General features: G+C 44.4%; 1 protein-coding gene across 1 annotated transcript in view; it reads right to left on the bottom strand.

Moving 5' to 3' along the window:
* The window catches only part of LOC109867253 (zinc finger protein ZFPM1-like), a 92,763-nt gene that overhangs the window by 13,245 nt on the left and 64,547 nt on the right, over positions 1 to 14,971 (bottom strand). The window contains exon 4 of the mRNA XM_020456308.2: positions 12,810 to 12,943. Within this exon, the coding sequence (XP_020311897.1) occupies positions 12,810 to 12,943 (134 nt within the window). The remainder of the gene's footprint in view (positions 1 to 12,809; positions 12,944 to 14,971) is intronic.

The following is a 14,971-nucleotide window of genomic DNA, read 5'->3' as shown; positions in this document are numbered from 1 at the left end:
TGCATACACATCATTGCTACCATAATTTGCTGAATATTCCCTGGTGATTAAAGCAATTATAGAATCCTGTTCTCTGTGGAACCATGAGAAACACAATGAAATGATTGGTCAATAATGAACTTCTTTTTCAATGTGTGCATCCTGGATAATGATATCATCCAAGTGTGTTTGAATGTACTCTATGAAGCGGACACAGCTGGACAGACAGAGAAGAAAAGAACAGGAAGGTAGAATAGTCTCTCCTTTCCTGGCCAGTGCAGCTGACTTCCACTGAATTCCACCATAGACCTCCTGACTATTGGGGCTGGCCTGGTCTTTTTTCATACTCGTTTTCCCTCTCACTCTCTCTTTCACCCCCTCCTACCATTTACCTCTTCCCCTTCGCTTAATCTTCCCATCCTACCCGCTCTACAGTACTGTATGGCTAATCATGCCCTCTCTCATCCCTCTCTCTTTCCCATTCCTCAACCTCCCTCTCTCATTCCTACCCCTCTGTCTGCCCTTCTATCTCTATCTCTCCCCTTCAGGAAATGGTTTCTTTCCCAAAAGGGGAATGAAGGGGGTACTCACTGTCCCAAACAAAGAGGTCACTGTGTGAATCCTCCAAAAATACAGAGAAGAAAAGGAAGGAAGATAAACATCAGAAACCTACTCAACATCCGCCTCTCACACACACATTCTCTCTCTCAACACACACACACACACACACACACACACACACACACACACACACACACACACACACACACACACACACACACACACACACACACACTTCTTGAACACAAATAAATACGCACATTAATACACTAATAAATGTGTACTTACTGTACAAACACACTGAAACCCATTCCCTTATACTGGTCTGCTCATGCACAGCCACACATCTGCATATACACTATATATACAAAAGTATGTATACACTCCTTCAAAATAGTGGATTTTGCTACTTCAGCCCCGTTGCTGACAGGTGTATACAATCGAGCACACAGCCATGCAATCTCCATAGACAAACATGGCAGCAGAATGGCCTTAATGAAGAGCTCAGTAACTTTCAACGTGGTACTGTCATAGGACGCCACCTTTCCAACAAGTCAGTTCATCAAATTTCTGCCCTGCTGGAGCTGCCCCGGTCAACTGTGAGTGCTGTTATTGTGAAGTGTAAACGTCTAGGATCAGATGTGAAGTGGTAGGCCACACACGCTCACAGAACGGGACTGCCGAGTACTGAAGCTCGTAAAAATTGCCTGTCTTCACTCACTCACTATCGAGTTCCAAACTTCCTCTGGAAGCAACGTCAACACAATAACTGTTTCCAGCAGCACACAAGCCTAAGATCACCATGCGCAATGCCAAGCGTTAGCTGGAGTGGTGTAAAGCTCCAAGGTGGCATAGCAGTTCAGACGTCTTTTGTCCTCGTCTTGTCGTGTCCTGTATATATATATATTTACAACTTTTTCACATACATTTTATTTTTATTTTCCATCAACTCATCTTCAAAACACTCTCCTGCAACCCGCCTCACCAATGTATATTTATAAAAAAGTATTATTTACCTCAGATCTGTAATCCTCCAAGAAGCTAGCCAGAAACTCCAAGAAGCTAGCCTGAAACTAGCCAGAAGCTAATCCAGAAGCTAGTTCAGAAGCTAGTTAGCTCCTTTACTGGCAAATCGTTAGTATTCAGCTAGCCACGGTTTGTGGTCATCAGCTATCCTTTAGCTCGAAAATCTATCGCCAGTTCTGTACGGCGCAGCGCGGCTCGGAACGGAACATACCGGACCAATTTTTCTCTCCATGTCCCTGGACATTCATACCCGGATCTCACAGCTAGCTAGCTGCTATCCGTGTGACCATCGGCCTTCGTCGATTCCGGAGCAAACATCAATTATTCCGGAGCTAGCAAGCTCCGTCAATCACTCCTGAGTTCCATCAATCACACCTGGGCTGCAGTCACCTATCCGGACCCGTTTTACTGCCTTCGCGGAGCCCCACCGGGCCTTCACAACTGGACTGCCGACGTTATCTACCCGAAGGAGTTATTCGGCCGGCTCCTCCGTCGCGACGTTACCTGAACGCCCATCTGCGGCCTGCTAACCGTTAGCTGTCTTACCGGCTGCTATCTGAATAGACAATCGGACAATTTTTTTATTATTATTATTTTTTTTTAATTATTTTTTAAATTATTATTATTATCTTTTCTTCTTGGGCCTCTATAACTATATCTATTGTTTTTATTTTTGTTGTTGTTGTGTGATTTGGATTAATCCCCTCTACCACACGGAACCCCACTAATCTACTGACGGAACGTAAGGGGTGGCTAACAGACCTCCATCCTATGCTAGCTTGCTACCGATGCCCTGGCTAGCTGTCTAAATCACCAACCAACCTCTCCACTCACCGGACCCTTTTGATCACTCGACTAAGCATGCCTATCCTTAATGTCAATATGTCTTGTCCATTTCTGTTCTGGTTAGTGTTTATTGGCTTATTTCACTGTAGAGCCTCTAGTCCTGCTCACTATACCTTATCCAACCTATTAGTTCCACCACCCACACATGCAATGACATCTCCTGGTTTCAACGATGTTTCTAGAGACAATATCTCTCTCTTCATCACTCAATACCTAGGTTTACCCCCACTGTATTCACATCCTACCATACATTTGTCTGTACATTATACCTTGATGCTATTTTATCGCCCCCAGAAACCTCCTTTTACTCTATGTTCCAGACGTTCTAGACGACCAATTCTCATAGCTTTTAGCCGTACCCTTATTCTACTCCTCCTATGTTCCTCTGGCGATGTAGAGGTGAATCCAGGCCCTGCAGTGCCTAGCTCCACTCCTATTCCCCAGGCGCTCTCTTTTGACGACTTCTGTAACCGTAATAGCCTTGGTTTCATGCATGTTAACATTAGAAGCCTCCTCCCTAAGTTTGTTCTATTCACTGCTTTAGCACACTCTGCCAACCCGGATGTTCTAGCTGTGTCTGAATCCTGGCTTAGGAAGACCACCAAAAATTCTGAAGTTTTAATTCCAAACTACAACATTTTCAGACAAGATAGAACTGCCAAAGGGGGCGGTGTTGCTATCTACTGCAAAGATAGCCTGCAGAGTTCTGTCCTACTATCCAGGTCTGTACCCAAACAATTTGAACTTCTACTTTTAAAAATCCACCTCTCTAAAAACAAGTCTCTCACCGTTGCCGCCTGCTATAGACCACCCTCTGCCCCCAGCTGTGCTCTGGACACCATATGTGAACTGATTGCCCCCCATCTATCTTCAGAGTTCGTGCTGCTAGGCGACCTAAACTGGAACATGCTTAACACCCCAGCCATCCTACAATCTAAACTTGATGCCCTCAATCTCACACAAATAATCAATGAACCTACCAGGTACCTCCCCAAAACCTTAAACACGGGCACCCTCATAGATATCATCCTAACCAACTTCCCCTCTAAATACACCTCTGCTGTCTTCAACCAAGATCTCAGCGATCACTGCCTCATTGCCTGCATCCGTAATGGGTCAGCGGTCAAACGACCTCCACTCATCACTGTAAAACGCTCCCTGAAACACTTCTGCGAGCAGGCCTTTCTAATCGACCTGGCCGGGGTATCCTGGAAGGATATTGATCTCATCCCGTCAGTAGAGGATGCCTGGATATTTTTTTAAAATGCCTTCCTAACCATCTTAAATAAACATGCCCCATTCAAGAAATTTAGAACCAGGAACAGATATAGCCCTTGGTTCTCCCCAGACCTGACTGCCCTTAACCAACACAAAAACATCCTATGGCGCTCTGCATTAGCATCGAACAGCCCCCGTGATATGCAGCTGTTCAGGGAAGCTAGAAATCACTATACACAGGCAGTTAGAAAAGCCAAGGCTAGCTTTTTCAAGCAGAAATTTGCTTCCTGCAACACTAACTCAAAAAAGTTCTGGGACACTGTAAAGTCCATGGAGAATAAGAACACCTCCTCCCAGCTGCCCACTGCACTGAAGATAGGAAACACTGTCACCACTGATAAATCCACCATAATTGAGAATTTCAATAAGCATTTTTCTACGGCTGGCCATGCTTTCCACCTGGCTACTCCTACCCCGGACAACAGCACTGCACCCCCAACAGCAACTCGCCCAAGCCTTCCCCATTTCTCCTTCTCCCAAATCCATTCAGCTGATGTTCTGAAAGAGCTGCAAAATCTGGACCCCTACAAATCAGCCGGGCTAGACAATCTGGACCCTTTCTTTCTAAAATTATCTGCCGAAATTGTTGCCACCCCTATTACTAGCCTGTTCAACCTCTCTTTCGTGTCGTCTGAGATTCCCAAAGATTGGAAAGCAGCTGCGGTCATCCCCCTCTTCAAAGGGGGGGACACTCTTGACCCAAACTGCTACAGACCTATATCTATCCTACCGTGCCTTTCTAAGGTCTTCGAAAGCCAAGTCAACAAACAGATTACCGACCATTTCGAATCTCACCATACCTTCTCTGCTATGCAATCTGGTTTCAGAGCTGGTCATGGGTGCACCTCAGCCACGCTCAAGGTCCTAAACGATATCTTAACCGCCATCGATAAGAAACATTACTGTGCAGCCGTATTCATTGATCTGGCCAAGGCTTTCGACTCTGTCAATCACCATATCCTCATCGGCAGACTCGACAGCCTTGGTTTCTCAAATGATTGCCTCGCCTGGTTCACCAACTACTTCTCTGATAGAGTTCAGTGTGTCAAGTCGGAGGGTCTGCTGTCCGGACCTCTGGCAGTCTCTATGGGGGTGCCACAGGGTTCAATTCTTGGACCGACTCTCTTCTCTGTATACATCAATGAGGTCGCTCTTGCTGCTGGTGAGTCCCTGATCCACCTCTACGCAGACGACACCATTCTGTATACTTCCGGCCCTTCTTTGGACACTGTGTTAACAACCCTCCAGGCAAGCTTCAATGCCATACAACTCTCCTTCCGTGGCCTCCAATTGCTCTTAAATACAAGTAAAACTAAATGCATGCTCTTCAACCGATCGCTACCTGCACCTACCCGCCTGTCCAACATCACTACTCTGGACGGCTCTGACTTAGAATACGTGGACAACTACAAATACTTAGGTGTCTGGTTAGACTGTAAACTCTCCTTCCAGACCCATATCAAACATCTCCAATCCAAAGTTAAATCTAGAATTGGCTTCCTATTTCGCAACAAAGCATCCTTCACTCATGCTGCCAAACATACCCTTGTAAAACTGACCATCCTACCAATCCTCGACTTTGGCGATGTCATTTACAAAATAGCCTCCAATACCCTACTCAACAAATTGGATGCAGTCTATCACAGTGCAATCCGTTTTATCACCAAAGCCCCATATACTACCCACCATTGCGACCTGTACGCTCTCGTTGGCTGGCCCTCGCTTCATACTCGTCGCCAAACCCACTGGCTCCATGTCATCTACAAGACCCTGCTAGGTAAAGTCCCCCCTTATCTCAGCTCGCTGGTCACCATAGCATCTCCCACCTGTAGCACACGCTCCAGCAGGTATATCTCTCTAGTCACCCCCAAGACCAATTCTTTCTTTGGCCGCCTCTCCTTCCAGTTCTCTGCTGCCAATGACTGGAACGAACTACAAAAATCTCTGAAACTGGAAACACTTATCTCCCTCACTAGCTTTAAGCACCAACTGTCAGAGCAGCTCACAGATTACTGCACCTGTACATAGCCCACCTATAATTTAGCCCAAACAACTACCTCTTTCCCAACTGTATTTAATTTTTATTTATTTATTTATTTTGCTCCTTTGCACCCCATTATTTTTTTATTTCTACTTTGCACATTCTTCCATTGCAAAACTACCATTCCAGTATTTTACTTGCTATATTGTATTTACTTTGCCATCATGGCCTTTTTTTGCCTTTACCTCCCTTCTCACCTCATTTGCTCACATTGTATATAGACTTGTTTATACTGCATTATTGACTGTATGTTTGTTTTTACTCCATGTGTAACTCTGTGTCGTTTTATCTGTCGAACTGCTTTGCTTTATCTTGGCCAGGTCGCAATTGTAAATGAGAACTTGTTCTCAACTTGCCTACCTGGTTAAATAAAGGTAAAATAAAATAAATTAAAAAAAAGCTCACCGCCATTGGACTCTGGACCAGTGGAAACGTGCTCTCTGGAGTGATGAATCACTCTTCACCAACTGGCAGTCCAACGGACAAATCTGGGTTTGGTGGATGTTAGGAGAACGCTACCTGCCGAATGCATAGTGCCAACTGCAAAGTTTGGTAGAGGAGGAATAATGGTGTGGGACTGTTTTTCATGGTTCGGGCTAGGCCCCTTAGTGCCAGTGAAGGGAAATTATAATGCTACAGCGCATTCGGGAAGTATTAAGACCGCCTGCCTTTTTCCACATTTTGTTACGTTACAGCCTTATTCTAAAATTGATTGAATAAATAAAAATCCTCAATCTACACAATACCCCATAACAACAAAGCGAAGCAGGTTTTTCCATTTTTTTTGCACATTTATTGAAAATAAAAACAGAAAGAACTAATTTAGATAAGCATTCAGACCCTTTGCGATGAGATTCGAAATTGAGCTAAGGTGCATCCTGTTTCCATTGATCATCCTTAAGATGTTTCTACAACTTGACTGAAGTCCACCTGTGGTAAATTCAATTGATTGGATATGATTTGGAAAGGCACACACCTGTCTATACAAGGTCCCACAGTTGACAATGCATGTCAGAGCAAAAACCAAGCCATGAGGTCGAAGGAATTGTCCGTTTAGCTCCAAGACAGGATTGTGTCGAGGCACAGATCTGGGGAAGGGTAACAAAAAAAGTCTGCAGCATTGAAGGTCCCCAAGAACACAGTGGCCTCCAACAAGTCAATAACTCTAAGCACACAGCCAAGACAACGCAGGAGTGGCTTCGGGTCAAGTCTCTGAATGTCCTTGAGTGGCCCAGCCAGAGCCCTGACTTAAACTCAATCAAACATATCTGGAGAGACCTGAAAAAGAGCTTGAGAGGATCTGCAGAGAGGAATGTGAGAAACTCCCCAAATACAGCTGTGCCAAGTTTGTAGTGTCATATCCAAGAAGATTCGAGGCTGTAATCTATGCCAAAGGTGCTTCAATAAAGTACTGAGTAAATGGTCTGAATACTTATGGAAATGTTATAGTTCAGTACATGTTTTATAAATGTGCAAACATTTCTAAAAACCTGTTTGCTTTGTCATTATGGGGTATTGTGTGTAGATTGATGTGGGATTTTTTTTTTGAAAAAGTAAAAGGGGTCTGAATATTTTCAGAATGCACTGTACAAATGACATTCTAAACGATTATGTGCCTCCAACTGTCTGCCACAATTTCGGGAAGGCCCTTTTCTTGTTTCAGCATGACAATGCCCCCGTGCACAAACCGAGGTTCAGACAGAAATGGTTTGTCGAGATCAGTGTGGAAGAACTTGACTGGCCTGCACAGAGCCCTGACCTCAACCCCATCGAACACCTTTGGGATTAATTGGAATGCCGACTGTGAGCTAGGTCATCAGCACCTGACCTCACTAATGCTTGTGGCTGAATAGAAGCAAGTCCCCGCAGCAATGTTCCAACATCTAGTGGAAAGCCTTCCCAGAAGAGTAGAGGCTGTTATAGCAGCAAAGGGGGACCAACTCCATATTAATGCCCATGATTTTGAAATGAGATGTTCAACAAGCAGGTGTCCACATACTTTTGGTCATGTAGTGTGCCTCCAAGAAAAAATTATCCAGGTTTGATGAGCTGCATGCAAATGACATGTAAAAATATAAAACTGTGATACTTAAAACAGGCAAGATAAGAGATTTGAAAATGAGGCACTCTTGGAAAGCGGGCTCCAGAACTGCCGGAGATGAGCCTCGGAGATAGGTTTTCCCTCTCTCCTTTACTCTCCGCCCCGCAGAAGCAGGCGCAGATGACAGCGAGCTGCAGATACCAACCCAGTCACAGGGACTGAGTGATGAGAATAAGCACCCCCTCCCCATCAACTCCATCTCTCCAATCCCACCTCTTTCCATTCCATCTCCCTTCCTCTCTGGCACTGCCTTCATCCTTTTGCTGGCTTTTGCCATTGCACTTTCCTATCATTTCTTTTTTTCTCCCTTTTGCCCCTCTACTTGCCACCTACCATAGTCCACCTATTTGGTCCATTCCCTTTCGCTAGTCAACATCTTCTCAGTGTCTGGCAGGGGCAGAAAGAGGGAGAGATGCCATAGTGGAAGTGTCTGAGGAAGAATTAAGGCCTCTGGTCCTCCTGTGAGCTCTAAGCTCTGTAGCACAAACTCAGGTCCTTGTCGCCAATGAACGTATACATGGACATGCTCTCAACATATCTGCCATCAAGATTAAGCTAGTTTAGTGCACTTTATTATTATAGACATTCAGGAGCGATCAAGAGGGTGACAAGTGCTAAATTACAGATTTGGGGTCTTCTGGAGCGACTGTTTTTTAATTAAGATCTCATTTGAGAGGGCAGGGTGCAGAAAGGCTGCCAAAGACCGTCTCTGTTGATAATTTCAGATCAACTGGAGAGATTTACCAGGAGGTAAACAAACACTGCTAGATAGAGAGAGTGAGAAGGTTCTCACCTTCACTCGTCCTTCGTAGGGAACGACAGAGCAGTGAGGGGGGAGAGACTCCCCAAAAGTGTGTTTGCAAGCCGTGGGTGGCGGACCTTATCATTTGAGTTCTCCTGGAGAGATTATTGGGGGATTAGTGCTAACGCTTGTTTCTAAAACATGATGAAAAGACGTTCCGCACGTGATAACGCTTTGAACTCCACACTCCACTCCTTCTAGGATCATGCCTCTAGGCTTCGTTTCCGCGAAAGACAGGAGGGTGAAGAGAGGGAACAAAAGTGATGCGTAAATTGAGTTCTTCTGCAGTGGTGTGTGCTCCGCAGAAGATGGTTTGGAGGAGTATCACTCAAACTACGATGAAACTATAAGGCATGGTGCTCTTTTCCTTGTTGAAGCATTGCCATTATGAAGTTATTCTAACTTGGTTGATACCAAAAAATCATCACTACATATCAGGTGTAACCTACTAATCTTAAGACTCTTTTGACCAAGATTTGATCAATTTGTGATGTAATCAAAATGAGGGGGACTATATCAGATGAGTCTGATCCAATCAGAAAATACACACCTCAGTTGCCATGAGACGAGGACATGTTCACTGAACGACAAAACTCCCAGCAATCTAAGGAAACCTGGTCAGCTCATCAGTAAACATTATTACACTGTGTACCAAAGTCCAACATCCATATCAGACAGAATATATTTAAATAGATTTTAATGCCTCTTTCTCAAGAGATGCAAATGACAGGATTTCCATATGACACACACACAGGCCAGTGACATTGATAATCTAATGAGTGAGATCTCTTTAAGAGAGACCTGTCATGGATATCAACTCACCCCGTTTCCTTAGAACTGACTGCCGCTCATGATCCCCACCCACACAAAGCAACAAACATATGCGCGAGTGAACACACACATTTCTTGTAGAAGAAAATGGTGTCAATCCCTCCAATAGAGTTCCAGACACGTGTAGGTTCTATGCCAAGGTGCATTGAATCTGTTCTGACCTGTGGGGGCCTAACACCCTATTAAGACACTTTATGTTGGTGTTTCCTTTATTTTGGCAGTTACCTGTATATCAGATCAAAAAAGAACAGGTCTTATATTAGCTAGGATCTATGCTTGTTGTGTGAGAGTGCACTAGTGTGCAGTGTGTGTGGGTGTTCAAAGCGAACGCTTGTCTTGTTGTGTTACAGGGTAGGCCCGTATTAAACTGATAGCTTATCTGGCAAGATCAAATAAGAAGCACATTTGCTCAGAGAAGGCAGAGCACAGCAGGCAGGTTTGGCATGGATCTGCAGGTCTGCCAGGCGAGGCAGGTGGTGCCAAGTCACCATGTGATGTGATGAGGGGCAGAACCCCAGGGCTCCAGACGCCACTGCAGGCTGCATGACACCACCACTGGTACAGGTCTGAGGTGGAAAGGGACAGGGAGGAGGTCACACTAACAGGACAGCACATGGCATACTGCCATGAAACCAACACTGAATGTCTCTTTTCTGGAACAAAAACATAATCTTGTAGCTGAATCAGGTAACCCTTTGTCCAATCCTCATACACATAATATTCCCTACTGAGGCCAATCAAGCAGAAAGGTTGGTAATAAGTGTAACTCAATCACAGCAAAATAAACAAAAGTTAGCTGTGTAAATTGGCTATTTGGAATTGTTTAGACTGTCAATGTTGAATCTTTACACAGTACACGATGGCAACAATCATGCAAAGCCAAATGAATTGCACATCCATTGTAAGCACCAGCAGTTTATTAATAATAATTGGTCTCTTTATAGTGGGAGAGAACGCAGCAGAAAGCAATCTTAGCTAAGCAGAGATAGAGATGAAGGGCTGCGTAGCGGTGGATCTACTCTATTGAGGGAAACCCTGACCCCTGCTGACCCCTGGGCTGGCGGCCTGGCGGGCGGGGAACTGTGGGAGGAGGATGCGGAGTGACAGTGGGAGACACAGGAGGAATGTGAGATTAAACCCACTATCTCCTCCTGACTGAGGGTCAGTCTTCACTCTTTCAGCCCGCAGATAGCAGAGGGAGAGAGAGAGAGGGAGAGAGAGACAGAGATGGAGAGGGTGAGGTTAGAGAGAAGGGAGAGAGAATTCAAAAGAGATGGTCAACGCCGAAAATCTACTAAAAACTGCATTGAAACGTAGTCTTCTTGAACATAACAGAAAGGGAAGAGTGAGAAAAGAAGATGAGCAGTGGAAGGGAGGAAACGAAAGATGGGTGATGGGTGTGTGGACTCAGAAATTCTGATAATAAACTAAATCTTAGAAATGAGAGCCTATCAACCAGAAATCAATCATTGGGATTTGTTGTCCAGGAGGATGGCGCCACGCAGAGATAAAATACAGGCGGACGTCTGGGGAGCAGAGGGTAGAGGAGAGGGGTGGGCTGGTCTGGGTTTGCTGGGCTGCAGCTGGGAGAGGAAAGGCTGCAGGACCAGTGAGTCAGTCAAGCTCATGGATGCATCAGCATGAGACAAAAAGTAGATGAGCAGTCTTTCAGAGAAACATTCATGGTCATTCAAGTATAATGTCTTCATATATTTATTAACCTTTTGGGGAATACATACGGCATATACCGTCATTTAAGAACATCACAAAAGGCCGCTACCCATTTTGGATTATAAACTGGGAGGTTTGAGCCCTGAATGCTGATTGGCTGAATGCTGATTGGTTGAAAGCTGTGGTAAAGTATATCAGAACGTATACCACGGGTATGACAAAAAAGTACTTTTTACTGTTCTAATTCCGGTGGCAACCAGTTTATAATAGCAATAAGGCACCTCGGGGGTTTGTGGTATATGGCCAATATACCACGGCTAAGGGCTGTATCCATTGCGTCGTGCTAAGAACAGCCCTTAGCCGTGGTATATTGCCTTCGGAAAGTATTCAGACCCTTTGACTTTTTCCACATTTTGTAACGCTACAGCCTTATTCTAAAATGTATTACAGATTTTTTTTCCACTCAGCAATCTACACATAATACCCCGTAATGACAAAATGAAAACAGGTTTTGAGAAATGTTTGAAAATGTATTAAAAATAAAAAACAGAAAAGCCTTATTCAGTATTCAGACCCTTTGCTATGAGATGCGAAATTGAGCTCAGGTGCATCCTGTTTCCATTGATCATCCTTGAGATGTTTCTACAACTTGATTGGAGTCCACCTGTGGTAAATTCAATTGATTGGACATTATTTGGAAAGACATATACCTGTCTACATAAGGTCCCACGGTTGACAGTGCCTGTCAGAGCAAAAACCAAGCCATGAGGTCGAAGGAATTGTCCATAGAGCTCCGAGTATTCAGTATTGAGCATGGAGTTGAACTGATCGAATATCTCTAGAGACCTGAAAATAGCTGTGCAGCGACGCTCCCCATCCAACCTGACAGAGCTTGAGAGAATCTGCAAAGAAGAATGGGAGAAACTCCCCAAATATAGATGTGCCAAGCTGTACACAAGAAGACTCAATGCTGAAATCGCTTCCAAAAGTGCTTCAACAAAGTATTGAGTAAAGGGTCTGAATACTTATGTAAATGTGTTATTTAAAAACATTTTTTTATATAAATTAGCAAACATTTCTAAAAGCCTGTGTTTTCTTTGTCATCATGGATGTGGTATTGCGTGTAGATTGATGAGGGAAAAACCCAATTTAAACCATTTTAGAATAAGGCTATAACATAACAAAATGTGGAACAAGTCAAGGGGTCTGAATACTTTCCGAAGGCCATATACCACACGCCCTCAAGCCGTATTGCTTAAATAGAGCATGGATTACAAATCTTTAAAAAGTATTTGATCCAGTCCAGAGAAAGTGTGTGTGTATGTGTTTTTGTGTATGAGAGTGTGCAATGTTCTGGTATCTGTATCTGGTCAGTGCCAGGAAAACTCTTCCAGCTCAGAATCACATGATTAGACGGACTTTCAGCACATGATGAATAAGAGACAACTCCAGCGAGAGGAACATCCTGTCTCTAACATTTCCCAAGGAAATGCACACAGCGATTGGCCATGGGGTAATAGGAGCGTGCGTACACGCACACAAAGATATTTCCATTTCCCACCACTGACAGATTAATGGGTGATAAGTCATTTTTTTATTATCCTGTCCCATTGACAGAACCTAACCCTCTACTTGACCTCTAACATCTCCCTCCATGCACTTTGAACCTTCACCTCTGACTCCTGGTCATCTCCCGCATCTTCTGTTTGAACGATCCCAGCGTATGGCCCCCATAGTGTGTCGGTGGTGAGGTCCCTGCAGGCCAGGACCTTGGGGTAAGCAGCATCATCACTCAGCTCCAGATCATCTACAGATAGAAAGGGAGAGAAGAGAACAGGAAGAGAGAGATAGGAGATAGAGAGAGATAGGAGATAGAGAGAGATAGGAGATAGAGAGAGATATTAAGTCACTAAGGTCCCACAAGCAAACAAGATACACAGCCAAATCAAATGAAACCAAATCCAGGTAAAAATACGGTCTCAAAACACAACTACAATGATCTACGTCATGTAAAGGCCAGAGCCCTGGAGATAACTTGGGAGTCAAGGCTTTTTGTAAACAACCGGTGTAGACTAACAGTGAAATGCTTTCAACAATGCACAGTTAAAAAAGATAAAACATTAACAAAAATGCACCGTGAATAACAATAACGAGTAAAAAATATCATGGCTATATACAGGGAGTACCAGTACCGACTCGATGGGTAATGGAGGTAGCCATGTACATATACTGTGGGTAGGGGTAAAGAAACTATGCAACAGGATAGATAAAACAATAGCAGCAGTGTATGTGATGAGTGTGAAAGTGTGTGTCGTCGGTATGCATGTGTACTCGTGTGTGGGCGTATGTACTGTGTGTGTTGGGGTTTCAGTGTAAATATGTGTGAGTGTGTGGGTAGAGTCCAGCGTGTGTGCATGGAGTTAGTGCAAGAGAGTTAGCGCAAAAAAAGGTCAATGCAGGTAGTCCAGGTAGCCATTTGATTAGCTATTTAGCAGTCTTGTTTCGAGGTCCTATGGCTTGGAGGTAGAAGCTCTTCAGGGTCTTGTTGGTTCTAGACTTAGTGCACTTGTACCGCTTGCCGTGCGATAGGAGAAAGAACATTCTATGGCTTGGGTGGCTGGAGTCTGAAAATTCTTTGGGCCTTCCTCTGACACCGCCTGGTATAGAGGTCCTGGATGGCAGGGAGTTCCGCCCCAGTGATGTACTGGGCTGTACTCACCACCCTCTATAGCGACTTATGACTTACGGGTGCCTTGCGGTTGCCGAACCAAGTGGTTATGCCGTTGATAGGATAGTCTTGAACGGAGCTTGTACAGAGTTCATCCAGTTTGTTCTCCAGGGACTGCACTCCAATACAACAGAGGGCAATGGTGGTTCACCGACGTGGTCGCGTCAGTATGCCCCCTTGCTTGCATCTCTTTTGCAGCCGCTTCCTCTTTCGAGACCTGGGTATTTAAGGCCTGGTCCGGAGTAAGCAGAATGTAAAGAGCTGCCAACTCGTTGAAATAGAAATGTCCCTCCAAATCGAGGTTAATGATCACTGTTAAGATGTCCAGAAGCTGTTTTTTCAGTCATAGGAAATTATGGCGGGGACATTATGTGAGCTGGCGCACACACAGAAAAAATATTTTTATGTGGAGGTGCTGACTAACGACGAATATAAACTATAAAAATAAATAATACAGAAATTTGCACACTATTGGGTAAATCACCCAATAAATTACTGGGAGTTGATATATGGAATGTGCGACTATCTTTATGATTTATTTTGATAGTCTATAGGAGACATTATGTACAAAAGAAGTTAAGATCAGCTTTAAAAAAGCTGGTAAGACTGCTACTATCCACTTTTCTGGAGGAGGGGGAGGGGGGGTTACTAGACTACTAGAACAGGAGGAGACTCAGGCCATTGAGGAGGAGAACGCTTCACTAACAAACTGACACCCCTTACAACAACACAGAGGATCAACCAAGTAGGATCTCAAAGGCTTCAACAAAAACACACGTCTCTCACAAAGGGATGATTGAGAAAGACATGTAGAAATTCACTGAGTCCAGTACATACAGTAAGTCGTCATATGACACAGCCCCCATAGCAATGGTGCTCTACAGTGCAGTCCCATTGGAAATCCCCCCCCCCCCCACATGGTTCAGCTTCACTTTCGGGGCTCGGGCTAAAGTGCCGAGGCGATAAGAGTGTTTGTCTAACACTCTCCATGTCAAAACACTCATCTATCTTCTCTGTATCTATCCCCACCAGAGAACAACAGACAGACGCTGATAAAATGGCTTTCCCACAAGCCTAGAGTGGGAGAGAGAGGGATGGAGAAAGGGG

The sequence above is a fragment of the Oncorhynchus kisutch genome, linkage group LG22, assembly GCF_002021735.2.
Source record: "Oncorhynchus kisutch isolate 150728-3 linkage group LG22, Okis_V2, whole genome shotgun sequence".
Classification (NCBI taxonomy): domain Eukaryota; kingdom Metazoa; phylum Chordata; class Actinopteri; order Salmoniformes; family Salmonidae; genus Oncorhynchus; species Oncorhynchus kisutch.
Note: the sequence above shows the minus strand (reverse complement) of the source record. Positions and strands in the feature narration are given on the sequence as shown.